The sequence below is a fragment of the Salvelinus fontinalis genome, chromosome 34 (assembly GCF_029448725.1).
Source record: "Salvelinus fontinalis isolate EN_2023a chromosome 34, ASM2944872v1, whole genome shotgun sequence".
Lineage (NCBI taxonomy): Eukaryota > Metazoa > Chordata > Actinopteri > Salmoniformes > Salmonidae > Salvelinus > Salvelinus fontinalis.
Window position 1 is genome coordinate 20451444 of NC_074698.1, and position 25508 is coordinate 20476951.

General features: G+C 44.6%; 3 protein-coding genes across 3 annotated transcripts in view; 2 read left to right on the plus strand and 1 right to left on the minus strand.

Annotated features, from left to right (window-relative positions):
- Nucleotides 1-2463, plus strand: part of LOC129833454 (excitatory amino acid transporter 2-like) — a 22406-nt gene extending 19943 nt beyond the window's left edge. Inside the window, exons 10-11 of the mRNA XM_055898077.1 lie at nucleotides 255-693; nucleotides 871-2463. Coding sequence (XP_055754052.1) covers nucleotides 255-693; nucleotides 871-1167 — 736 coding nt within the window. The 3' untranslated portion in view covers nucleotides 1168-2463. The remainder of the gene's footprint in view (nucleotides 1-254; nucleotides 694-870) is intronic.
- Nucleotides 2464-4252: 1789 nt separating this feature from the next.
- On the minus strand, nucleotides 4253-11698 carry LOC129833455 (potassium voltage-gated channel subfamily A member 1-like). Its single transcript, XM_055898078.1, has 2 exons — nucleotides 10894-11698; nucleotides 4253-7754 (listed from the first exon to the last, which is right to left on the minus strand). Exons 1-2 carry the CDS (start codon nucleotides 11626-11628, stop codon nucleotides 6846-6848), a joined length of 1644 nt encoding a protein of 547 aa, XP_055754053.1. The 5' UTR covers nucleotides 11629-11698; the 3' UTR covers nucleotides 4253-6845.
- Nucleotides 11699-15656: 3958 nt separating this feature from the next.
- Nucleotides 15657-25044, plus strand: LOC129833456 (17-beta-hydroxysteroid dehydrogenase 14-like). The gene is made up of 9 exons (XM_055898080.1): nucleotides 15657-16014; nucleotides 16113-16151; nucleotides 18293-18390; nucleotides 22317-22383; nucleotides 23733-23824; nucleotides 23984-24088; nucleotides 24195-24262; nucleotides 24431-24527; nucleotides 24691-25044. Exons 1-9 carry the CDS (start codon nucleotides 15924-15926, stop codon nucleotides 24832-24834), a joined length of 801 nt encoding a protein of 266 aa, XP_055754055.1. The 5' UTR covers nucleotides 15657-15923; the 3' UTR covers nucleotides 24835-25044.
- The last annotated feature ends 464 nt before the right edge of the window (nucleotides 25045-25508 follow it).

Below are 25508 nucleotides of genomic sequence, written 5' to 3' on the forward strand. Positions count from 1 at the left end.
TTCAACAACATGATGACATTAGACTGCAATGATTCAATGTTGCTGTTTATCTCTATGAAAGAAAACTAGGGTACGTCAAGCTCTGTCAAAATGCAACGCATATTGTCAACTGTAAAGGGTAGAGTGGTACTTAGCTGTAGATGGCATTGCTATTGTTGGCATCTACTCATCCATGAGAGCTCCTGTCTTGTAGTGTACCTGTAACACAGTGATCAGTCATGGCTGACTCTAGCATTGTCTGTCTGTTGGGTCAGTGACAGAATGCGTACCTCAATCAACGTGGTGGGCGACTCGTTTGGTGCTGGGATTGTGGACCACCTGTCCAGGGCAGAGCTAGCTGAGATTGATGCGGAGCTCCTCTCCCCTGAGGATGAGGAGTTCATCCCCCCGCCCCCTGTCCTCACTGAGATAGACCTGGTGGACTCCAAGAGACCCCCCGAGTTACCCCCCCGCTCCCCCCGCCCGCCCAAACTCAACCACCACGGCCACTCCAACCTGTCACAGATCTACTCCATCACCAACTCTCCCCGCTCCGTCCGCTCTCCGTCCCCCCGTTCTGTCCGCTCTCCCTCCCCGCGCTCCAACTGTTCCCACTCCCACTCCCCACGACCCTCTGCCTTCCGTACCCACTCCCCACGCATCCTCCGCAGAACAGAGCCTGGCTACTGCGCCCTGCCAAGCCACGACAACCAGGTAGGCTGGCTTCCCATTGATTTACTGCAGGGTTACAGCTACCACTAGTCCTAGGGCTCAATCCTAACTTCTTGTTTATCATGTATTGATATCAATGGAATATTTGTGTGAACGTTTGAGTTGGATGGTCATTTGATGGCCTGTCTCTGAATATTATTTCTCTTTTTTTCTTCCCAGATCCCCACACTCCCTCGCTCCCACAGAGAGAGAGACAGAGGGGATAGAGACAGAAGGGAAAGAGACAGGGAAAGAGACAGAGAGAGAGACAGGGAAAGAGACAGGGAAAGAGACAGAGAGAGAGATAGAGGAAGAGAGAGGGAGAGACTGCGGGGGCGAGACAGCGACCGATATCAGAGCGAGACAGAGGAAGAGGAGGAGAGGGATAGGGTGCTGGATGAGGGGAGTCAAGGAGAAGAGAGTGACGACACTGCTTACGACCGCAGGAACACCATTCTGCCCTGCGACCTGCCCTGATTGGGACGCCTCTATGAAAACACTTCTGTTTTACCACAGTTTTACTACACTTCCCCCAACTTACTGCACTCTACCACCTAGTACCACTGTGGTGTTTTTGATAGAGGTCTGGATTGGTGGATGCAGTGCTCTACAAATGGTTACTATTTAGCAGTTGTCTGATTTGAGTGTTCTTGTGTGATTTGAGTCCTGTTTGACATGATCAGGGATCAATACGCTTGCTTTGAGCGATGACGATATTTATGTTGCTATGGCAACACCCTTTAATAATCTTTTAAAATAGAGCCCATGCCCTAACTTTTGCGCTCCAGTGTGCTGCAGAAGGGAGCTTTAACTTAGTGCTGTGTCCTCTGTCAACCCAGCTCTATTCTCTGATAATCACTGTCTTGTTCTAATCATTTCAGCTAGCCAGTTCCTCAACCTAACCTCTACCCTCTAGCGTGGCTGAGAGAGATGCTGTACTGAGATCTTGGTGTTCAGTGTCAGTTAACGCACAATCAGAAATGTTCTCTTCTCAACTTCCAAAAGGTCATCTGTAGAACGTCATCCATCTCCAGCTGTACTGCGTAGAATGATTCAACAAATAAATACTAATTCTACGTATATGTAAGTTCAAATGTGAGATAAACTTGCGTGTAGCAACTATATGTAATGAAAGGTAACAAACACACTGTAGTCAAACTATTTTGATACTATTCTACCTCCTCTCTCCCTCTTCTCTTCCTCTCCTTGTCCTCTACAAACTCAACACTTCCCTTGACTTTACCTCAACTTGTACCTCAACTTGTCCTGAAATGACAATCCTAATACGGTTATTGTTGTTAATATTGTTATTTCTCAGTATTTATGTATGGTTAGTCATTTTTTGTCATTGTCTGGTGTCTGAAATGATGGTTGTTAGTATTTTTATAAAAGATTTCCAGCACCACAGTCTGTCAGTCTGTGTTGCACAGCAGTCTGTCAGTCTGTGTTGCACAGCAGCCTATCAGTCTGTGTTGCACAGCAGTCTTTCAGTCTGTGTTGCACAGCAGTCTGTCAGTCTGTGTTGCACAGCAGTCTGTCAGTCTGTGTTGCACAGCAGTCTGTTTTCATTTTGATTCATGTATTAATTTACTTGTTGTTTCATTACTCTTGTACTTTAATTATTTATTGGTTAATTAAGAGATATTCTTATTGGTTCTGTCACATTGATTTGTTTTCCTCTGTCCCTCTGAAATGCCTTTCGTTGAAGGTCATTACTGCCTACCCAAATCCTTCGTCTTAATGCAGGTTTGCAGATCCAGGTTGTGTGTATATTGTATGTAATAAAATCTTAGAGATATATTTAAATTACAGTGACAAAGATTTGGTTATTTCTGTACCTTGTGTAAAAACTGTGTACAGATTTGTACTACAAAAAGGGGACACGCGTCAATATTTTGTGACTAAAGACAAGGATATTACTGGACGTTCAAGTTGCAACTGACACACCAAACCTCGAACACACACACACACACACACACACACACACACACACACACACACACACACACACACACACACACACACACACACACACACACACACACACACACACACACACACACACATTGATGAGGTAAAGACACACAGAGATATCAACACACTTAATCCTCTCAAAGAAGAGTTGGGGAGGGAGGGAGGGAGGGAGGGAGGGAGGGAGGGAGGGAGGGAGGGAGGGAGGGAGGGAGGGAGGGAGGGAGGGAGGGATGGATGGGAGAGAGCAAGGGATGGGAGAGGAGAGGAATATAAGAACGGCAGATGGCCAGAAAGACGTCAATCCAACTCATTCTTCCAGACAGCATAGGGCACTGTGGGTAATTGCAAACAGGACTGACGTTAGTGTTGGGACCCTGCACGTCACGGAGAGAGGAGGAGAGAATGAGAGAAACAGGTAGATAATAAGGGAAAGCTTCAGGCCACAACAGGCCACCACCACCTAGTGAAGCCAGTGAACAGGGACAGACATGCCTCGACTCTCTGGGTGAAGGTATTCAACAAAACAGACAAACTATGATTCATTTATTTTCAGCTCACATACAGGAATTCCTTACACAACAAGATTGCCACTTGTATTTTTTTCTCAATTCAATGAATAGCAACCAAAAACAAGCATAAATCACTCAAAACCACAAAATGAGTTGTCCATATATTACAGTAGAAACCTCTAACCCACAACACGACATCGGAATGTCAGCCAACCCGGGGGGAGAGGGGGGTCAGGGTATGTAATCATTGGGACAGTCATCAAGCAGTGAGGGCATGAAGAGACTCATCTGCTCAAACCGTCAGTGTTACTGAAAACCCATTCATTTCAACTTCACTTCAGTCTGGCTTTTCTCCAGTTTTATTTAGAAGCATTTACGTCTCTCTTTTAGCAACAGTCACTGAGTTTCCTCAGTCCTCCCTGGCAGAGTAGAGGGCTTGGAACTGGTTGATGTTATTTCTATGTAGAGGATGGTTATTGATATCATTGCATTAGTGTCACACTTATCGCATATTTATTTAATCCCACCTGCACAATTCACCATTTCTGCCAACTAGGCTTTTTTCCCAGTGAAGAATGTTGCAGAAAGAAATGCATTACAGACATGAATCACTGTACTTATGGGAATGTTTTGTATGGTTGTCCCATAAAATGTGTGTTGTTTGTATAATTCGTTATAGTTTACATAATTATTTCAATCTGCAAAATACACAGTACATGTTTCTTCTGGCTTCATGGCTCAGAAGAAACAACCACAGAGTCCTCAGTATGATGTCCCTGAGCTGGGATGACTGGGAGGATTTGACCTGAGTGCTTTGACCTCTAGAGACTAAAGAGATAGTTGCAAGGAGGTAAATCAACTCAATCCTTTGGGGTGCGTGTGAAGTGGGAACTCAAATGATCCAATCTGCTCTCTTACCAAATTAAACAGATGGTATCTAAATCTACCAAAAATATCAGACATTTAACATATTATGTCAACATTTTGAAAGACTTGACATTTTGGTTGTTGTTTTTTAGATAATTGTTTGTGTGAAGTGGGCATCTGCTGACTCATCTCCCCTCCGTTCACAAAACAGGGACTCATTTAGATAACTGATAAAATACCATCTTTATTAAATACAACAAATATAAACAGGGTTCACAGTCATAGAACACATACTGGTAACCACACACACACACACACACACACACACACACACACACACACACACACACACACACACACACACACACACACACACACACACACACACACACACACACACACACACACACACACACACACACACACACACACACACACACACACACACACACACATATAAACAGGGCTCACAGTCATAGAACACATACTGGTAACCACACACACACACACACACACACACACACACACACACACACACACACACACACACACACACACACACACACACACACACACACACACACACACACACACACACACACACACACACACACACACACAGTCATAGAACACATACTGGTAACCACACACACACATATACACATACACACACAACCCACTCTCTTATACAATCTGTGGAGCTCACAATCTCTGATCATAAGAACATATTTATAAAGCACATTATAAACACTGAACACTGTGCAAAGCATTTTGTTCAGACACATTCTAAGTAGGCAAGGTAATTGAGGCCCCATGGTAACATGGACAGGGGCAGGGATGTGTCTTTGGATGACCAGTAAAGTACTTCTACCCAGTCGGGTGAGTATGGATTTAGGCCAGTGGTATCTACTAGTGTTAGCCCTGCACAGCCATTGGGAGGAAGGGTCAGCTGGAAGCCTGACAGGTCCAGGATCAGATTTCCCTGCCGCCCAGCCTAGCTGTCTCCATTACACACTGAAAACTCTCCACTGGCCCAGGACCAACACTTAGTGCTGCTCTCTGTTTGCACCACAGCCCCCAGGCTGATTTCTTAGTGTTCCACATCAACACAAAATCACTGCAGAGCATTTCTGCCATAGCTTTCAGAGACAGGTGCCCAGTCCCATCAGGACATTCAGAGTGTTTTTACACATAGTCCTCTTTAAAAGAACTGATCTTTGAATGAGGACTCAACTCTTTTGTCAGTTCACTTCACATATTTTGTGGTCCGAGTCCTCTTTGCATTGGCATTGCCATGTTTAGAAAGGAACCAAGATCTTTTTCCAAAATTCACTCAATGCATTCCAGGCTTTTACAAAGTGCAGTGCAGGACAAGCCATTCCATCAAAATGTTATCGGACAGCTATAAATACCTGCTTACATGTTGGAAGCTAATAAACTGCATTTAGTGAAAAAAGGGGAGAAATAATCATTTTAATCAGAAGACACTATTTACACGTAAATATTATTGGTAACAGAATAAATAGCAGAAGAATAACTGCAGATTAAATAATACTGTAATTGAAAATTGTACACCAAATGTAGGCTACCGCCCTTTTAAGAGCTAGAATTGATTTTGGACCCTATGTTGTGATTCTCACCAAATATATTGTTGTCTTCTCACACTATTCAAACCCCACAATCAAATAAACAGTTTTATGAACCTCTCAGCATATAGATCACATATGGCAAACAAATCATCTGAACTAAAAACTAAACATTTCGGTGGATTCTTGACAATCGCTAACTTATTTTACCTTTACTTTAACTAGGCAAGTCAGTTAAGAACAAATTCTTATTTTCAATGACGGCCTAGGAACAGTGGGTTCCTGCCTTGTTCAGAACGACAGATTTGTACTTTGTCAGCTCGGGGATTTGAACTTGCAACCTTTCGGTTACTAGTCCAACACTCTAACCACCAGACTACCCTGCCACTAATCAATATTTAAAAAATCACGTTTTTTCCCATGAACCTGCGCATCCACTTCTCTCTTTTATGGCACCAATGTGAGTGTTTACGGCAGGGAAACAATGCTGCAGTAGTCTAGTGTGTCTCGCGGAAATAATGACAAGTGAACCTGGGGAGCTTTGTGTTCACATTGCCCTAAAAAAGGAACCGAACCTCGGAATTCAAGAGAACCGAACTCAGACCAGCTCTCGAGATGATCTCAGTTCGGTTTGCTTAGGGGGCTCTTCTGAGGGGGTCTGAGTTCCTTTGGGAGTGTTCACACTGCACAAAAAAATGTGCAAACTGCACTGGGTTCCCAAAAATGTTAGAAACGCCCTTATTCAACCCTCCACACATTCAAAACGGCCCTGTGCATTTAGCTAGCTAGCACACAATAACAAATAAAATGGCACTGCAATTCACTCATGTCTTAAAAACAACAACATTTACAATTGCTAGAGTTGTATGTACTGTATAGACTGTTATTACAATCTGGTAAATATATAATAAATAAATATACATTCTGTTTCAGCTGTTTTTATTGTCAATATGATGGCATCATACTCGATTCTCAGTGACATTAGCAAAAAGCAAGCTGTCACAATATCTCTGCCATGGTCTCATCAGTTCTGTTTGTAGTAAACGGTGTAAGCCATTGACGGTGCAAGCGTGCAAGTAAGTCCATGAGTAAAATAGTAATTTTTTGTATCTCTTCTCCTTTACTTTGCCATCCTCCTTTATCTTTCTCTCTATTTAACTTAGAGGCAGAGTACCAGGGTTGAATTCAGCAGATCCTCTGTCTATCTATCCATCCTGTCTCACACCTGAGTGACCAGGGGTTCCCTGAGGTACACGTTGCCTTTGTTCTCCCACCCGTCCTGCCCCGCGCACAGTCCTGACAGCAGTGTCCCATTGAGGGGGTTACAGATTCCCTTGCAGTCACCCACATACAGGGGAGTGTAGTCTCCCTCCCCCTCGTCTCCCTCCTCGTCCTCACCCTCCCAGACAGAGGTGCTGATGTGGGTGTATTCACTGATTTTCTCGAGACACTCCGTCTCTCGGTGATAGAAGTAGCTGAAGTTGGACACAATGACGGGGACTGGCAGGGAGATGGTGAGCACGCCAGCGATGGCACACATGGAGCCCACCAGCTTGCCCCCCAGAGTTGTAGGGTACATGTCCCCGTAGCCCACTGTCGTCATGGAGACCACGGCCCACCAGAAGGCCTCGGGGATGCTGGTGAACACCGTGTCGGGGCTGTCCGCCTCGGCGAAGTAGACAGCGCTGGAGAAGAGGATGACTCCGATGAAGAGGAAGAAGATGAGCAGGGCCAGCTCTCTCAGGCTGGCCTTCAGAGTCTGGCCCAGGATCTGCAGGCCCTTGGAGTGACGCGACAGCTTGAAGATCCTGAACACCCTGACCAGCCTAATGACCCTGATGATGGCCAAAGACATGCCCGGGTCCTTGTTGGAGGTTTTGTCCCTGGCCAGCTCTGTGCCCAGAGTGACGAAGAAGGGAATGATGGCGAGGAAGTCGATAGTGTTCATCACGTCCTTGAAGAAGTGGAGCTTACTGGGGGAGCTGGCTAAGCGCATAATGAGCTCAAAGGAGAACCAGAAGATACATATGGTCTCCACCTGGAAGAAGGGGTCATGGAAAGCACTGCCAGTGGGAGGGACCAGGATGGTGATGTTGGGGAGGGTAGGATGGGGCTGGTAGGTGAATTTCTGGAGGGAGAGAAGGAGAGAGGGAAAGTGAGTGGTAGAAATGAAGCAGGAGAGATTGAGGGGAGGTAGAATAGTGAAGGGGGAATGACCGTGGTTTAGACAAGAGATAAGAAACAGGGTTGTAACGTCTGCTTCCAACTCACACCCTCCAACACGTAGATCCCCTGAACGCTGCTAACTTTCCAGCCCACTTTCCAGCTCACACTCTCAAACACCTAGATCCCCTGAACACAGCTCACTCTCCAGATCCCAATCACCTGAATTCTAATCAACTGTTCACACACCTGTATGTCATTATCACACACTATTTAGTTCAGTTCTTTGCACCCCATCACGGTGAGGTTTGTTTTGTGACAGATGACTTTTAGAGCGCTGGTGTTCCTGTGATTTAATACTCCCGTGTATGATAATTTTTGCCTGCCTCACTAACGACGCCTTTTGCCTATTCCCTGTCTGTACTTTAGCCTATCGGATTTCCTGTTGTCTACCTATTGCCTGATCTCCCGGACGACGTTACTAGCCTTTTCCCTGCCTGTACTGTTGCCCTTTTAGACCCCCTGTGCATGACCTTTTGTCTGCCTCTGGACCCAGCTACCTGCCTCCTCCTGTGTATGACCTTCTGCCTGCCCCTGGACCCAGCTACCTGCCTCCTCCTGTGGTCCTTTGCAATAAACACCTGCTGCGCCCTTCGCTTGAAACCAGCTCTCTGTCTCCCCTCGTGTTCATTACAAGGGTAATGAAGGACATCAATGAATTAATAAGAAATAGTAAAGAGGGAAGGTTAGACAGAGATCGGGGAGAACCATGATGACTACAGTAAACATGAGAAGGAGGAGATAGGGAGGAGAAGTGATTATTTTAAAGGTGGCAAAGTCTTTCCTCAGCACATGTGGAAAATGTATCTGTCATCACGGCCTGATTAAGACTGTGATAACTGTAATACTGTGTTAACATAACTTCCCTTGTGTAATCACATTCTCTCTCTCTTTCTTTCTGCAGAGTTTGATACAAATGTGTTTGGTCTCTATATTTAAACAGAAGAAAAACATTATAGTGCATGACTGCATGTGACAAAGGCTAATGTTACAGCACAGCGTCTGGACTGACGGAGGAATCTGACACTTCATTTCATCCTGACAATGTTTTCTAAGAAGCAGTCTTGGGGTTCAAAGTGAGACAGTCAAATTTAGGTTTTATGGTATGTCCAGCCATAAGACGGATTGGAGTCAAATGGCTCATAAAGTTTATTACCTATGATAAAATTATAGTGAAGCAAAAGTCTATGATCCTCTGTTTGTGTGTTAATGTGTGTCTGTGTGCCTGCATGAGTGTGCCTATGTGAGGTACATATACAGCAGTTGTTTGTTTGTGCATATACTGCATATGTTAGTCTTTATGTAGAGGCCTGGAATGCTTTTACCAACTGAAATGACAGTGACATTTGCCCTCACATTTGTCACCCACTTTAGTTCCCTTTCTCCTCACCTTTATGAGGTTCAAAAGCCATGATCACACTGCCCCGGCAGACATTCTCACTCTTTGTCACCCAATAAGAAAGGTATAACAACTAGCCGCTCATTCCAAATGTTCACAGAACCACACAGCATGTCTGTCAATACTGTATGCAGTGTCTAGAGCTACCGGTGCAACGGAAGGTGATCGTCTTGTAAAAGACAAGGATTTATTTTCAGTTGCTGCCACCTATGCTGCCATTTTGAGTCTGTACAGAGCACTGTGTGTCTTATGTCAGATGTTGTGATCATGTGAGTGTGTGTGAGTGACTGAGTGAGTGTGAGAGGTCGGGTGTGTGCATATGCGCTTCGGTAAGACCCACCGTATACCTTGTGTTCTGTGCTTTTGCATGATCCCTCAAAATCCAAAGGCAGCTAAGCCAACCTTGTCGGTAAGCCACTTGGCGTGTGGGGTTCATTTCATTTTGTGCGAGTCATCAAATAGGTGTTCTGTACTACTCTTTCCATGCCTCTTTCAGTGGGTATGAGTCAGTGTGTTTATTAATGGGAACCAACGTTTACGTGTTGATGTGCTCTTAGGGTTGTCCTTACGCTATATATAGCTCCTTTAGATCTCTCAGGAGTAACCTGAGACACGTTCCTCTCCACTCTCCTCTTTTGCACTCCACTTTCACTTACCTCTCTCTCTCTCTCCCTCTCTCTCCCTCTCCCTCTCCCTCTCTCTCTCTCCCTCTCCCTCTCTCTCTCTTTCTCTCTCTCATTCTCTCTTTCTCTCTTTCTTTCTCTCTCTCTCTCTCTCTCTCTCTCTCTCTCTCTCTCTCTCTCTCTCTCTCTCTCTCTCTCTCTCTTTCTCTCTCTCCCTCTCTCTCTCTCTCTCTCTCTCTCTCTCTCTCTCTCTCTCTCTTTCTGTCTGTCTTTCTCTCTCTCTCTCTCTCTCTCTCTCTCTCTCTCTCTCTCTCTCTCTCTCTCTCTCTCTCTCTCTCTCTCTCTCTCTTTCTCTCCCTCTCTCTCTCTCAGTTTATATGTTCCTATCAACTCCATCTATTCCCGTACGGAGTCGTCTTGGCAGTGATCCTGGAGCACCAGTCAATGTGAGACACAGATGGACAGTGATCTGGAGATACCATCAATAAAGCATAATGTTCTTTGTGCAGTCCATATTTACCCCTCCCTTCCTGCCCCTCAGCTCTCTCTGTCCCACCCCCTTTTCTCTCCCGCTCTTACCTGCGACCTCCCTCTTTCTCTAGTTCCCTAACTGTGATTCTCTCTCTCCTCCAACCTATCTCTCCTGTTTTCCTACCACACTTTCGTTCGCCCTCTCCTCACCCCCCACTCTTCCCAATCCTCATCCTTCACTAACTGTCATCCTTTACTAATTGTCATCCTTCACTGACTGTTGACAATCACCCCATCATCAGTCTCCCAATGTGCTAACCTCTGTTCTCTTAGCACCCTGTCGAGATGCATTCCTTACTCTTTCATCCTCTCTTCATTCCTCTCCTTCCTCTATCTGTGCTTTATGCACATCTCCCGCAGCCTCTCCTTTCTCCTGGTCCCTTTGTTTGTTTCCTTTTCTACCATTCTCTGTTTCTCTCTCATTCTCTCTCTCCTGTGTGTAATTTCTGTTTGGCCATCAGGCCCCTGGCTCCACAACGGTCCCCTCTCACCTCTCGGAGCTCCTTCTCGTTCCTGAAGTCAGGCAGCGTCTCCAAGCAGAAGATGGCGATGGACACCACAATGACCATGACGCTGATGATGGCGATGATGCGTGCGCCCGAGGAGGATTCTGGGTGCTCAAAAAGCATCCAAACCTTCCTCTGCATCTCGTTCTCAGGCAGTGCAGGCACCTCCTCCTTGGGGAAGCCCTCTTCCTCCTTGAAGCGTTCCATGATCTCCTCACCAAGCTCATAGAAGCGCAGCTCATCCAAGAACACATCCAGGGGCACGTGGGCAGGCCGCCGCAGCCGCCCGCCAGACTGGTAGAAGTAGAGGATGGCATCGAAGCAGTTCCGGTTCCGGTCCAGGAACAGCTCATTGCGCAGAGGGTCAAAGTAGCGAATTCTGCGGTTAGGGTCCCCCAGGAGGGAGTCAGGGAACTGGGCCAGAGTGCGGAGCTGTGTCTCGTAGTGCATCCCCGACACGTTGATGGCTAGCCGCTCTGTCAGGGCCCAGCCCCCCCTCCACAGGGAGCCTGAGGGACGGCAGCTTTCCCTTTTCCCCTCAACCCTCTCCTTTTCACTGCCGTTGTTCTCTGTCTCCTTCTCTCCCTTCTCCGCCTTGTTGCGCTGGTCCTTGGTCTCCTTGTCGCTCTCGCTCACCTCCTCTGGGAGATGCTTCTTGTCTCCTTCTCCTCCTCCTTCACCTCCACCCTTGTCATGGTTCTCCATTCCTTGGTCTGTCATTCAACTTCTATTTAGTTCTTTGTGAGGACAGTTTGTCCCCTTACTCTAGAGAGAAATGCACAACACTGCTGAAGTTATCAAGAGACATATCAGGTACTGCAGAAGAAGAGACATATCAGGTACTGCAGAAGAAGAGAACATATCAGGTACTGCAGAAGAAGAGACATATCAGGTACTGCAGAAGAAGAGAACATATCAGGTACTGCAGAAGAAGAGACATATCAGGTACTGCAGAAGAAGAGAACATATCAGCTACTGCAGAAGAAGAGACATATCAGGTACTGCAGAAGAAGAGACATATCAGGTACTGCAGAAGAAGAGACATATTAGGTACTGCAGAAGAAGAGACATATCAGGTACTGCAGAAGAAGAGACATATTAGGTACTGCAGAAGAAGAGACATATCAGGTACTGCAGAAGAAGAGACATATCAGGTAAAGGCAGATAAAGAAGTGGGAGGAGAAACAACTCACATTATTGGCAATTTTAATACTCATAATTATTTAACAGAAATGTAAGCTTTGAGTAATTTATGCCAATTCACCCGCAAATACACTACCAGTCAAGAATTTTAGAACACCTACTCATTCAGGGGTTTTTCTTTATTTTGACTATTTTCTACATTGTAGAATAACAGCTTTGCACACTCTTAGCATTCTCTCAACCAGCTTCACATGGAATACTTTTCCAACAGTCTTTAAGGAGTTCCCACATATGCTGAGCACTTGTTAGCTGCTTTTCCTTCACTCTGCGGTCTGACACATCCCAGACCATCTCAATTTGGTTGAGGTCAGGGGATTGTGGAGGCCAGGTCATCTAATGCAGCACTCCATCACTCTCCTTATTGGTCAAATAGCCCTTACACAGCCTGGAGGTGTGTTGGGTCATTGTAACTGACTTGCCTGGTTAAATGAAGGTTACATTTAAAAAATAAAATAAAAATGTCCTGTTGAAAAACCAAATGATAGTCCCACTAAGCCCAAACCAGATGGGATGGCGTAATGCTGTTGTAGCCATGCTGGTTAAGTGTGCCTTAAATTCGAAATAAATCACAGACAATGTCACCAGCAAAGCACCCCCACACCATAACACCTCCTCCTCCATGCTTTATGGTGGGAAATGCACATGCGGAGATCATCCGTTCACCCACACAGCGTCTCACAAAGACACGGTGGTTGGAACCAAAAACCGCCAATTTGGCCTCCAGACCAAAGGACAAATTTCCACCGGTCTCATGTCCATTGCTCATGTTTCTTGGCCCAAGCAACCGTCTTCTTCTTATTGGTGTCCTATAGTAGTGGTTTCTTTGCAGTAATTCGACCATGAAGGCCTGATTCATGTAGTCTCCTCTGAACAGTTGATGTTGAGATGTGTCTGTTACTTGAACTCTGTGAAGCATTTATTTGGGCTGCAATTTCTGAGGCTGGTAACTTTAATGAACTTATCCTCTGCAGCAGAGGTAACTCTGGGTCTTCCTTTCCTGTGGCGGTCCTCATGAGAGCCAGTTTCATCATAGCGCTTGATGGTTTTTGCGACTGCACTTGAAGAAACTTAAAAAATTCTTGAAATATTCTGTATTGAGTGGCCTTCATGTCTTAAAGTAATGATGGACTGTTATTTTCCTTTGCTTATTTGAGCTGATCTTGCCATAATATGGACTTGGTCTTTTACCAAATAGGGCTATCTTCTGTATACCCCGCCTACCTTGTCACAACACAACTGATTGGCTTAAACACATTAAGAAAGACAGAAATTCCACAAATGAGCATTTTAGAAGGCACACTTGTTAATTGAAATGCATTCCAGGTGACTACCTTGTGAAGCTGGTGAGAGAATGACAATAGTGTGCAAAGCTGTCATCAAGGCAAAGGGTGGCTATTTGAAGAATCTCAAATACAAAATATATTTTGATTTGTTTAACACTTTTTTGGTTACTACATGAATCCATATGTGTTATTTCATAATGTTGATGTCTTCACTATTATTCTACAATAGTTTAAATAAAGAAAAACCCTTGAATGAGTAGCTGTTCTAAAATTCTTGACCGGTAGTATGCAAGACACATTTTACAACTACAGTACAGAATAACAAATAAAAGCATGAACTAGACAGGTGTTTATTTCAATCAGAACCTTTAACCTTTATGTTCGGTCAGAATTACTATTTCTTTAATCAGAAGGTTAGTCTTTACAACAACACAGCCATTATTAGAATAACATAGAGTCCTACTCATAAACATCCTAGTTACAAGCCCAAGCATGCTGCTGTGAAGTAAGAACCATATTATTGGTGTTATTTACAAGAAGTCGCTCTGGATAAGAGCGTCTGCTAAATGACTTAAATGTAAATGTAAATGTAAGAAGCAGCCTGCACTGTCCACTCACCCCTCTGTCAGTCAGCTACTGTTGATAGAGACTAATTACTCAAGAGAATCACGGTGCCTCCACTACTGTACCTCCACCACAGGGTATCTGTCTGTCTGTCTGTCTGTCTGTCTGTCTGTCTGTCTGTCTGTCTGTCTGTCTGTCTGTCTGTCTGTCTGTCTGTCTGGCCCTCCCTCTGGCCGTCTGTCTGTCTGTCCGTCCGGCCCTCTCTCTGGCCGTCTCTCTGTCTGTCTATCCCCTGTTTGATCTCTCCGTAAGTCTCTATCTCCCACCTCCCTAGCTGTGTCAGGTCGGGGGGCGGGGGGGGGCACCATGGCTCCTTCAGGGGTAGTGTTAATCTGTCTGCTGATACCCCATCCTGGGTGAAGTGAAGATAGTTAAGCTTGTTTGTAGGTCACAGCCTTCAGTCTCTCCCCTTTGCTCTCTCTCATGCCTACTATTTCTCTGGAGAATGCTGTCAGGTCGAAATTCAATCCACTGCCTTCTCTCTACAACCTCAGCATGGTGTCCTCTTCATACCCCCACCCAGCCCCCTGCCTCTCTCTTAAAGTCTTTAATTTTCCCTCTCTCCCTGTCATAAACAAACACACAAAAACACACACACACACACCATCCTCAACACATGTACCCAAATGAACACCCATAAAATCCCAGTGAGAATGTATTTTGGAGTTCCATTCTGGCTTCAGTATTTATATTGCTCCTGACTAGGGCCCTGTGTTTTTCTGACCATGTCACCTTACCAGGAAACACTCAGGGCCCTAAACGAGTTATGTAGCAGAGCCAATGCATTTCCTGGTGAGGTGTGGTCAGGAAAAATGTAGGGCCCAAGTCACATTTACAAACATGTTAACACATGTTATGAGACCAAACAGTAAAACTGAAAGTCTACAACAAAAAGCCATGACACTCCTTTTCTGATTATCCTTTCATAAGCCTTTATTCAGTTGGCTTAGTGTATGGTATAGTATAGGGTATGGTGCACACGTGTCAGACAGGTAATGACTCACAGGTGTTGTGTCAACAAAAATGTAAGTGACACATAGTGACCACTGTAAGATGTCAACAGCATTATTTCTGGGCTAGAAAAAGGTTACATGGGGCGGCACGTAGCCTAGCAGTTAAGAACGTTGAGCCAGTAACCGAAAGTTTGCTGGTTTGAATCCCGAGCCGACTAGGTAAAAAAATATGTCGGTGTGCCCTTGAGCAAGGCACTTAACCCTAATTGCTCCGGTAAATCGCTCTGGATAAGATTGTAAGCTAAATGACTCAAATGTAAATGTAAAATAAGAATTGATGGTTGAGTTAACTATTTAGAGACGTGTGCCAGTTGGAAGGGGGGGAGGGGGGACAAGTAAAATGTATAACAGGTATAACACTGATATGAGGTGGATTTTACAGGAAAGTGAGCATTAAGGTATTTAAAGTATTTTTTGTTATTATGCATTAAACAATTGCAAAAACCATCCCATTGGCTTCTTGATTAATTGATGAATGTAATGGCTTATTTTTTCCATTTCAGAATATGCCTCATACATAGACTGAGATACCGGTATGCATGTTGACACAGCAGGTTGCAGCACCAGGATGTGCGTTAGAACTTGCATAGAGCTTAAACTACAAGTCCCACAAAGCCACTCACCTGTCTTCACAGGCGACAACAAATCCCATGATTTTTGAGGAACTTGGAGGAAGGAAGAGAAAGTTAATGTAGAAAAGTAAAAGACAAAAAGTACAACGGGAGGGATGCAATTATATATTTTGCTGCGTGTAAAAAAAAATAGAATAAAAAGTGTAGCTTGGAAAGAGGGCAAGTAACTTTGTTTGCGGCATTCGACCAACACAGTCAACCAGGTAGTGGCGGTTCTTTGCGAACGTATCATCACTCGTGACGGGTTGGCTCTTGTGAACATGTCAGGCAGTACATTGCGTTACGGAGACAAAGTTGTCATTGTGACCGGCGGGTCCAAAGGGATTGGTAGAGGGATTGTTAAAGTATTCGGTAAGAATCAAAGTTGCTGATTTGAAGTTAGTTTGTTGAGATTTGAGCAGAGTGAGGTACTGGGGAAACAATAATGTGCTATTCTGTTTTTTTCCCAGTGGAGAATGGAGCCAAAGTTGTCTTCTGTGCAAGAGGGGGTGAGTGGCTGCATGTTTTATTAGATTTTTTTGCTCAGATTAAAGTATACCATTGCAGGTGTGGTGGAACTGGTGGCTTCTACGGTTGTGGCTAGATGGAGTATAGCTACGTACCAAAAGTTGCATGTTCGAGTTGCGTCGGTGACAACTGTAGGATTGTAGCTAAGTCTAACCTTAAACTTTTTCTCCTAACTTGCTACGTTAATTCTCCTAACCTGCTACTTTAATTCTCCTAATCTTCTACATTAATTCTCCTAACCTGCTGCATTATTTCTCCTAACCTACTACTTTAATTCTCCAAACCTGCTACATTAATTCTCCTAACCTGCTGCATTAGTTCTCCTACTCATCTAGCCACAACCGTAGAAGCCATCAGTTACAAGAAACCATCAGAATCACCACACAGGTATTAATAATGTGTCTGAGAATCTTAATTCATCAGTAATCCATTATTGAAGACTATGAATCATAAAAAAATCCCTCTCTACATCATCTTTACATTGCATATTCATAGGTTTACTGTATTCTTATTATATATATATACACTGCTCAAAATAATAAAGGGAACACTTAAACAAGACAATGTAACTCCAAGTCAATCACACTTCTGTGAAATCAAACTGTCCACTTAGGAAGCAACACTGATTGACAATAAATTTCACATGCTGTTGTGCAAATGGAATAGACAAAAGGTGGAAATTATAGGCAATTAGTAAGACACCCCCAAAAAAGGAGTGATTCTGCTGGTGGTGACCACACACACCACTTCTCAGTTCCTATGCTTCTCGGCTGATGTTTTGGTCACTTTTGAATGCTGGTGGTGCTCTCACTCTAGTGGTAGCATGAGACGGAGTCTACAACCCACACAAGTGGCTCAGGTAGTGCAACTCATCCAGGATGGCACATCAATGCGCGCTGTGGCAAAAAGGTTTGTTGTGTCTGTCAGCGTAGTGTCCAGAGCATGGAGGCGCTACTAGGAGACAGGCCAGTACATCAGGAGACGTGGAGGAGGCCGTAGGAGGGCAACAACCCAGCAGCAGGACCGCTACCTTCGCCTTTGTGCAAGGAGGTGCAGTGCCAGAGCCCTGCAAAATGACCTCCAGCAGGCCACAAATGTGCATGTGTCTGCTCAAACAGTCAGAAACAGACTCCATGAGGGTGGTATGAGGGCCCGACGTCCACAGGTGGGGGTTGTGCTTACAGCCCAACACCGTGCAAGACGTTTGGCATTTGCCAGAGAACACCAAGATTGGCAAATTCGCCACTGGCGCCCTGTGCTCTTCACAGATGAAAGCAGGTTCACACTGAGCACATGTGACAGACGTGACAGAGTCTGGAGACGCCGTGGAGAACGTTCTGCTGCCTGCAACATCCTCCAACATGACCGGTTTGGCGATGGGTCAGTCATGGTGTGGGGTGGCATTTCTTTGTGGGGCCGCACAGCCCTCCATGTGCTCGCCAGAGGTAGCCTGACTGCCATTAGGTACCGAGATGAGATCCTCAGACCCCTTGTGAGACCATATGCTGACACATGCACATTTGTGGCCTGCTGGAGTTCATTTTGCAGGGCTCTGGCAGTGCACCTCCTTGCACAAAGGCGGAGGTAGCGGTCCTGCTGCTGGGTTGTTGCCCTCCTACGGCCTCCTCCACGTCTCCTGATGTACTGGCCTGTCTCCTGGTAGCGCCTCCATGCTCTGGACACTACGCTGACAGACACAACAAACCTTTTTGCCACAGCTCGCATTGATGTGCCATCCAGGATGAACTGCACTACCTGAGCCACTTGTGTGGGTTGTAGACTCCGTCTCATGCTACCACTAGAGTGAGAGCACCGCCAGCATTCAAAAGTGACCAAAACATCAGCCAGGAAGCATAGGAACTGAGAAGTGGTCTGTGGTCACCACCTGCAGAATCACTCATTTTTGGGGGGTGTCTTGCTAATTGCCTATAATTTCCACCTTTTGTCTATTCCATTTGCACAACAGCATGTGAAATTTATTGTCAATCAGTGTTGCTTCCTAAGTGGACAGTTTGATTTCACAGAAGTGTGATTGACTTTGAGTTACATTGTGTTGTTTAAGTGTTCCCTTTTATTTTTTTGAGCAGTATATATGTGTATATGTTTGTTGTTTTTTTTACAGTGGCAGCAGGACAGGCTCTAGAGGCCGAGCTGAACAGGGCAGGGCCAGGGTCATGCAAATTTGTACCTTGTGACATCTCCAAAGAGGAGGACATCAAGGTAGGGCTTCTGGGCAAGGACTTATCTTATAGGGCAGTGAAATGAGTCAAATGATCACTCATATGCACAACATTTCAACAGAGTTTATATCCTCATTCCTCAATGGATCACATGACCTGTGGTTTATCAGAATGCTTACTATAACATTTTGTATTGTAATCTACACTCCACCTATCTTTAGTCTTTGTTGGATTTCCCTGTCTGTGAAAGGACTCTTCTCCACTGAGTTTACTCACAGCTCTAGCAAGCCCCTTGCTCCTCATTTGAAGGTCTACTTATAAACTGCTTAGAAATCACTATTAAAGGCCCAGTCGGTCATTATTTGAAGCTCTCTGTGTTTCCTATTTTCTTCCCCTGTTTTTTTGTGCTTGCCTCCCAGACTGAGAGTTCGCTCAGGCATTGAGGTCTGTGCTGACATTTATTAATTAGTTAAAAAAAAAATATATATATATATATATATATACACAGTTGAAGTCGGAAGTTTACATACACCTTAGCCAAATACATTTAAACTCAGTTTTTCCACAATTCCTGACATTTAAATCAGATTAAAAATGGCCTTTAAATTGTTTAACTTGGGTCAAATATTTTGGGTAGCCTTCCACAAGCTTCCCACAGTAAGTTGGGTGAATTTTAGCCCATTCCTCTTGACAGAGCTGGTGTAACTGAGTCAGGTTTGTAGGCCTCCTTACTTGCACATGCTTTTTCAGTTCTGCCCAAAATGTTCTATAGGATTGAGGTCAGGGCTTTGTGATGGCCACTCCAATACCTTGACTTTGTTGTCCTTAAGCCTTTTTGCCACAACTTTGAAAGTATGCATGGGGTCATTGTCCATTTGGAAGACCCATTTGCGACCAAGCTTTAACTTCCTGACTGATGTCTTGAGATGTTGCTTCAATATATCCACATAATTTTCCATCCTCATGATGCCATCTATTTTGTGAAGTGCACCAGTCCCTCCTGCAGCAAGCACCCCCACAACACGATGCCACCCCTGTGCTTCCCGATTGGGATGGTGTTCTTCGGCTTGCAAGGCTCCCCCTTTTTCCTCCAAACATAACGATGGTCATTATGGCCAAACAGTTCTATTTTTGTTTCATCAGACCAGAGGACATTTATCCAAAATTCCAATCCTTGTCCCCATGTGCAGTTGCAAACCGTAGTCTGTCTTTTTTATGGCGGTTTTGGAGCAGTGGCTTCTTCCTTGCTGAGCGGTCTTTTAGGGTATGTCGATATAGGACTCGTTTTACTGTGGATATAAATACTTTTGTACCTGTTTCCTCCAGCATCTTCACAAGGTCCTTTGCTGTTCTGGGATTGATTTGTACTTTTCACACCAAAGTACGTTCATCTCTAGGAGACAGAACGTGTCTCCTTCCTGAGCGGTATGACGGCTGCGTGGTCCCACGGTGTTTATACTTGTGTACTGTTGTTTGTACAGATGAACGTGGTACCTTCAGGCATTTGGAAAATGCTCCCAAGGATGAACCAGACTTGTGGACGTCTACAATTTATTTTCAGAGGTCTTGGCTGATTTCTTTTGATTTTTCCATGATGTCAAGCAAAGAGGCACTGAATTTGAAAGTAGGCCTTGAAATACATCCACAGGTAGACCTCCAATAGGCTAATTGACATAATTTGAGTCAATCAGAAGCTTCTAAAGCCATGACATAATTTCCTGGAATTTTCCAAGCTGTTTAAAGGTACAGTCAAGTTAGTGTATATAAACTTCTGACTCTTTGGAATTGTGATACAGTGAATAATAAGTGAAATAATCTGTCTGTTAACAATTGTTGGAAAAATTACTTGTGTCATGCACAAAGTAGATGTCCTAACCCACTTGCCAAAACTATAGTTTGTTAACAAGAAATTTGTGGAGTGGTTGAAAAACAAGTTTTAATGACTCCAACCTAAGTGTATGTAAACTTCCGACTTCAACTGTATATATATATATATTGGAGTGGACAGATAGATGAAGCCTCATCAGACAATTAAAATGTATTAGTGATCAGACTAACACTGTAAGACGGAAGCTTTCCATAATGTTTTACATTTAGGTCATTTAGCAGATGTTCTTATCCAGAGAGACGGCTTTTTTTTCTACACATCCAATCATCAATCAGTGTCCAGACCCATCCAATCATCAATCAGTGTCCAGACCCATCCAATCATCAATCAGTGTCCAGACCCATCCAATCATCAATCAGTGTCCAGACCCATCCAATCATCAATCAGTGTCCAGACCCATCCAATCATCAATCAGTGTCCAGACCCATCCAATCATCAATCAGTGTCCAGACCCATCCAATCATCAATCAGTGTCCAGACCCATCCAATCATCAATCAGTGTCCAGACCCATCCAATCATCAATCAGTGTCCAGACCCATCCAATCATCAATCAGTGTCCAGACCCATCCAATCATCAATCAGTGTCCAGACCCATCCAATCATCAATCAGTGTCCAGACCCATCCAATCATCAATCAGTGTCCAGACCCATCCAATCATCAATCAGTGTCTAGACCCATCCAATCATCAATCAGTGTCCAGACCCATCCAATCATCAATCAGTGTCCAGACCCATCCAATCATCAATCAGTGTCCAGACCCATCCAATCATCAATCAGTGTCCAGACCCATCCAATCATCAATCAGTGTCCAGACCCATCCAATCATCAATCAGTGTCCAGACCCATCCAATCATCAATCAGTGTCCAGACCCATCCAATCATCAATCAGTGTCCAGACCCATCCAATCATCAATCAGTGTCCAGACCCATCCAATCATCAATCAGTGTCCAGACCCATCCAATCATCAATCAGTGTCCAGACCCATCCAATCATCAATCAGTGTCCAGACCCATCCAATCATCAATCAGTGTCCAGACCCATCCAATCATCAATCAGTGTCCAGACCCATCCAATCATCAATCAGTGTCCAGACCCATCCAATCATCAATCAGTGTCCAGACCCATCCAATCATCAATCAGTGTCCAGACCCATCCAATCATCAATCAGTGTCCAGACCCATCCAATCATCAATCAGTGTCCAGACCCATCCAATCATCAATCAGTGTCCAGACCCATCCAATCATCAATCAGTGTCCAGACCCATCCAATCATCAATCAGTGTCCAGACCCATCCAATCATCAATCAGTGTCCAGACCCATCCAATCATCAATCAGTGTCCAGACCCATCCAATCATCAATCAGTGTCCAGACCCATCCAATCATCAATCAGTGTCCAGACCCATCCAATCATCAATCAGTGTCCAGACCCATCCAATCATCAATCAGTGTCCAGACCCATCCAATCATCAATCAGTGTCCAGACCCATCCAATCATCAATCAGTGTCCAGACCCATCCAATCATCAATCAGTGTCCAGACCCATCCAATCATCAATCAGTGTCCAGACCCATCCAATCATCAATCAGTGTCCAGACCCATCCAATCATCAATCAGTGTCCAGACCCATCCAATCATCAATCAGTGTCCAGACCCATCCAATCATCAATCAGTGTCCAGACCCATCCAATCATCAATCAGTGTCCAGACCCATCCAATCATCAATCAGTGTCCAGACCCATCCAATCATCAATCAGTGTCCAGACCCATCCAATCATCAATCAGTGTCCAGACCCATCCAATCATCAATCAGTGTCCAGACCCATCCAATCATCAATCAGTGTCCAGACCCATCCAATCATCAATCAGTGTCCAGACCCTGGTGCTTGTGAACAATAGTGACATTGCTATAACCTGTTTTGTGTGTTATTAGGCTCCATGTAGCAAGTTAGGTAGGTACATAGTTAATGGGATCATAGGTCCACATACCTGGAGATAGAAATTCTAAACGTCTTACACAGTGTTGTGGTCAATGACAGAGTGCAGTCAACTCAACGTATGATATTCTCTCTGCAGAGGTTGATTTCAGTGACAGTGGAGCATTATGGTCAAATAGACTGTCTGGTCAACAATGCTGGGTGGCGTGAGTATCTGTTACCATTTTGTATGAGAATTGATGTTGTTAAGGAAATTATATATCCACAAATCAGCTGATAGTTGGTATACCAAGCCACCTCCAGGCATTTATTTTTATTATTATATATATACTTTTTTTACCCCCTTTTTTCTCTCCAATTTTGTCATATCCAATTTGGTAGTTATAGTCTTGTCCCATTGTCCCGAAAAACAACCCCGCCAAGCCATACTGCTTCTTGACACAATGCACGCTTAACCCAGAAGCCAGCTGCACCAATGTGTCGGAGGAAACACCGAACAATTGTCAGTGTGCATGCACCCGCCCCGCCACAGGAGTCGCTAGAGCGCGATGTGACAAGGCCATCCCGGCCGGCCAAACCCTCCCCTAACCCGGACGACACTGGGCCAATTGTGCGTCGCCTCATGGGTCTCCCAGGCGCGACCGGCTGCGACTCAGCCCGGTATATAACCAGGATCTGTAGTAACACAGCTAACACTGCGATGCAGTGCGTTAGACCGCTGTGCTACTTCAGAGGCCCTGGCAAGCCATTATTTAAACAGGCATATTCAAGCATTAAAAACACATACACTGAGTGTACAAAACATTAAGAACACCTTCCTAATATTGAGTTGCACCCCTCCTTTTGCCCCCAGAACAGCCTGGACTCTACAAGGTGTCGAAAGCTTTCCACAGAGATGCTGGCCCATGTTGACTAATGCTTCCCAAAGTTGTCTGGATGTCATTTGGGTGGTGGACCATACTTTATACACACAGGAAACTATTTATGGTGAAAAACACAGCAGCGTTGCAGTTCTTGACACAAACCGGTGCGCCTGACACCTACTACCGTAACCTGTTTAAAGGCAGTTAAATATGTTGTCTTGCCCATTCACCCTCTGAATGGCACACATACACAATCCATATTTCAATTGTCTCAATGCTTAAAAATACTTATTGAACCTGTCTTCTCCACTTCATCTACACTGATTTGAAGTGACATCAATAAGGGATCATAGCTTTCACCTGTATTCACCCAGTCTGTCTGATGTGGAAAGAGCAGGTGTTCCTAATGTTTTGTACCTACTGTATACCCTTTGCAGCTTGCACCATCGAACCGATCACCTCCTGATCGTCACACCCTGACAAAGGTGCAAGTCGCAACGCGGATGTATTTTTAATGCTATACTGGTTTTCATCGTTTAAGATCTGCATACGTTTTTGTACCACTTAACACTTTTTTGGTGGATATGAAATGCATGTTTTTCCCCCTATTCTACAATTCACATACTCCATAAACATTTTTATTAGTGTTTATGCTGTATTCATTGAGTTCCCTCACTTTCATCCCCTTTCAGACCCACCTCATAAACCCACAGATGACACTACTGCAGATGAGTTCAGAGATCTTTTGAATCTTAACCTCATCAGTTACTTCCTGGCCTCCAAAGTAAATAATTCACTCATTATATTTACTTGACTGAAAGCCTTCAGGTATAATGCTTTATTACTTGTTAAAAGCATGTATGAGCCTTAATAATGGGTTATTATATAGCTTATAATATGTTTTATTCATCACGGGATCTCCCCACCTCTCTCCCCTCCTCAGTATGCCCTGCCCCACCTGCGACAGCACCAGGGGAACATCATTAACTTGTCCAGTCTGGTGGGCTCCATTGGTCAGAAAAATGCAGCACCATATGTAGCCACTAAGGTGAACTAAAAATCTAGATAACAGTATGCATCAGTACTTTATTCCACTGTTTGAGGCTTGGAGAAGTAGGCCTAACAGGGATGATGGGTCTTTTTTCCTCCACAAGGGGGCGATCATTGCCATGACAAAAGCCATGGCTGTGGATGAGAGTCGGTACCAAGTGAGAGTCAACTGGTGAGTCGAACTGGCATCTGTATCCATTTACAAACTTTTTTGATTTTCTACTTATTTTTTTCTCTTGCCCCTTTGTCTGTCCTGTTTTAAAAATACTTTTGTATTTTTCCACTTTTTCTCTTATCTCTAGCTCTGTTTGCTGCAGTCTAAATGTGTATTATCTTGTAGCATCTCCCCTGGTAATGTGATGACACCTCTGTGGGAGGAGCTGGCTGGACAGACTGCAGATACCTTAGCTACCATTAAAGAGGGAGAGAACGCTCAGGCAAGTGCTCACTGGACAGGAGCCAATATAAGATCTGTTACAATTACATATTTCAGAATGCATTGAAAAGGGAGGGTTGGTAGAGACTTCCTAATTTCACTTGCATCTCTCGTCTTGATGAACCTGATGCCTTATCTTTAACATTCTTCCTAATCTCCAACAGCTGCTTGGTCGAATGGGGACAGAAGCTGAGAGTGGGTTGGCTGCTCTGTACCTGGCTGCTGATGCTACGTTCTGCACTGGGATAGACCTGCTGCTTAGTGGAGGGGCAGAACTCAACTACGGCTACAAGAGCCAGGTCCCATGAGCAGGCCTGTCACTCCGGGCCTTGTGCCTACCTGACCAATAACAGGACCTGTTATGTTCTATTGCCATCCTGCTTGAGATTATTGAACCAATCACCCTGTTTTATCCATTGCCATGGGATGTAGAGGTGCTGGAGATGGTACAGCACCCCCTGGTGGTGAGATGGTAAAGCTGCAATAATTTGTGTTGCAATAAAAACGATTAAACAATTTTTTCCGTTGCATTGTTGATATAAATGATAATGAGATTGGGGTAGGGGGGAGAGAAAAAAAACATGGAATATGTATATATGGGCACGGAGAGCTCTCAGCTCAGCTCTGTGTTGTAAGCTGTGCGCTCATGATATGCTCCTATCTATTCAGTGTGGTTGGTTTGGAGTTGGACACGCTCTGCTGCATTTAAGTTCATTCGGGTCTGACCCTTCCATTCTCCATATTCTATTCTTTCCCCTTTGTGGTGGAAATCAAGTGATCTGGAGCAGTTTTCGCAATCGTTTTCCACTTACATTTTCTATTAGATTACAATTCTAAACTTGGCGTAAAGGGAATGGGAACAAAATCAAATTGCGTTCTCTCGCACTTGGCTCGCAGGCCTGCTGCTGCCAATGTCAAACACGTGGCCGTACTAGTCAACTAGTCTAGCAAGCAACACAGTGCAAATGACGCTTTCCACCCG

Excerpts from the sequence above, each read along its gene's own strand:
- LOC129833455 (XM_055898078.1), bottom strand. The coding sequence starts at position 11,628 with ATGACAGACCAAGGAATGGAGAACCATGACAAGGGTGGAGGTGAAGGA. Across the intron at positions 7,755-10,893 it reads ACGAGAAGGAGCTCCGAGAG|AAATTCACCTACCAGCCCCA; the intron begins GTGAGAGGGGAC and ends CTCTCCCTCCAG.
- LOC129833456 (XM_055898080.1), top strand. The coding sequence starts at position 15,924 with ATGTCAGGCAGTACATTGCGTTACGGAGACAAAGTTGTCATTGTGACC. Across the intron at positions 16,152-18,292 it reads TGTCTTCTGTGCAAGAGGGG|TGGCAGCAGGACAGGCTCTA; the intron begins GTGAGTGGCTGC and ends TTTTTTTTACAG. Across the intron at positions 24,089-24,194 it reads CACCATATGTAGCCACTAAG|GGGGCGATCATTGCCATGAC; the intron begins GTGAACTAAAAA and ends TTCCTCCACAAG.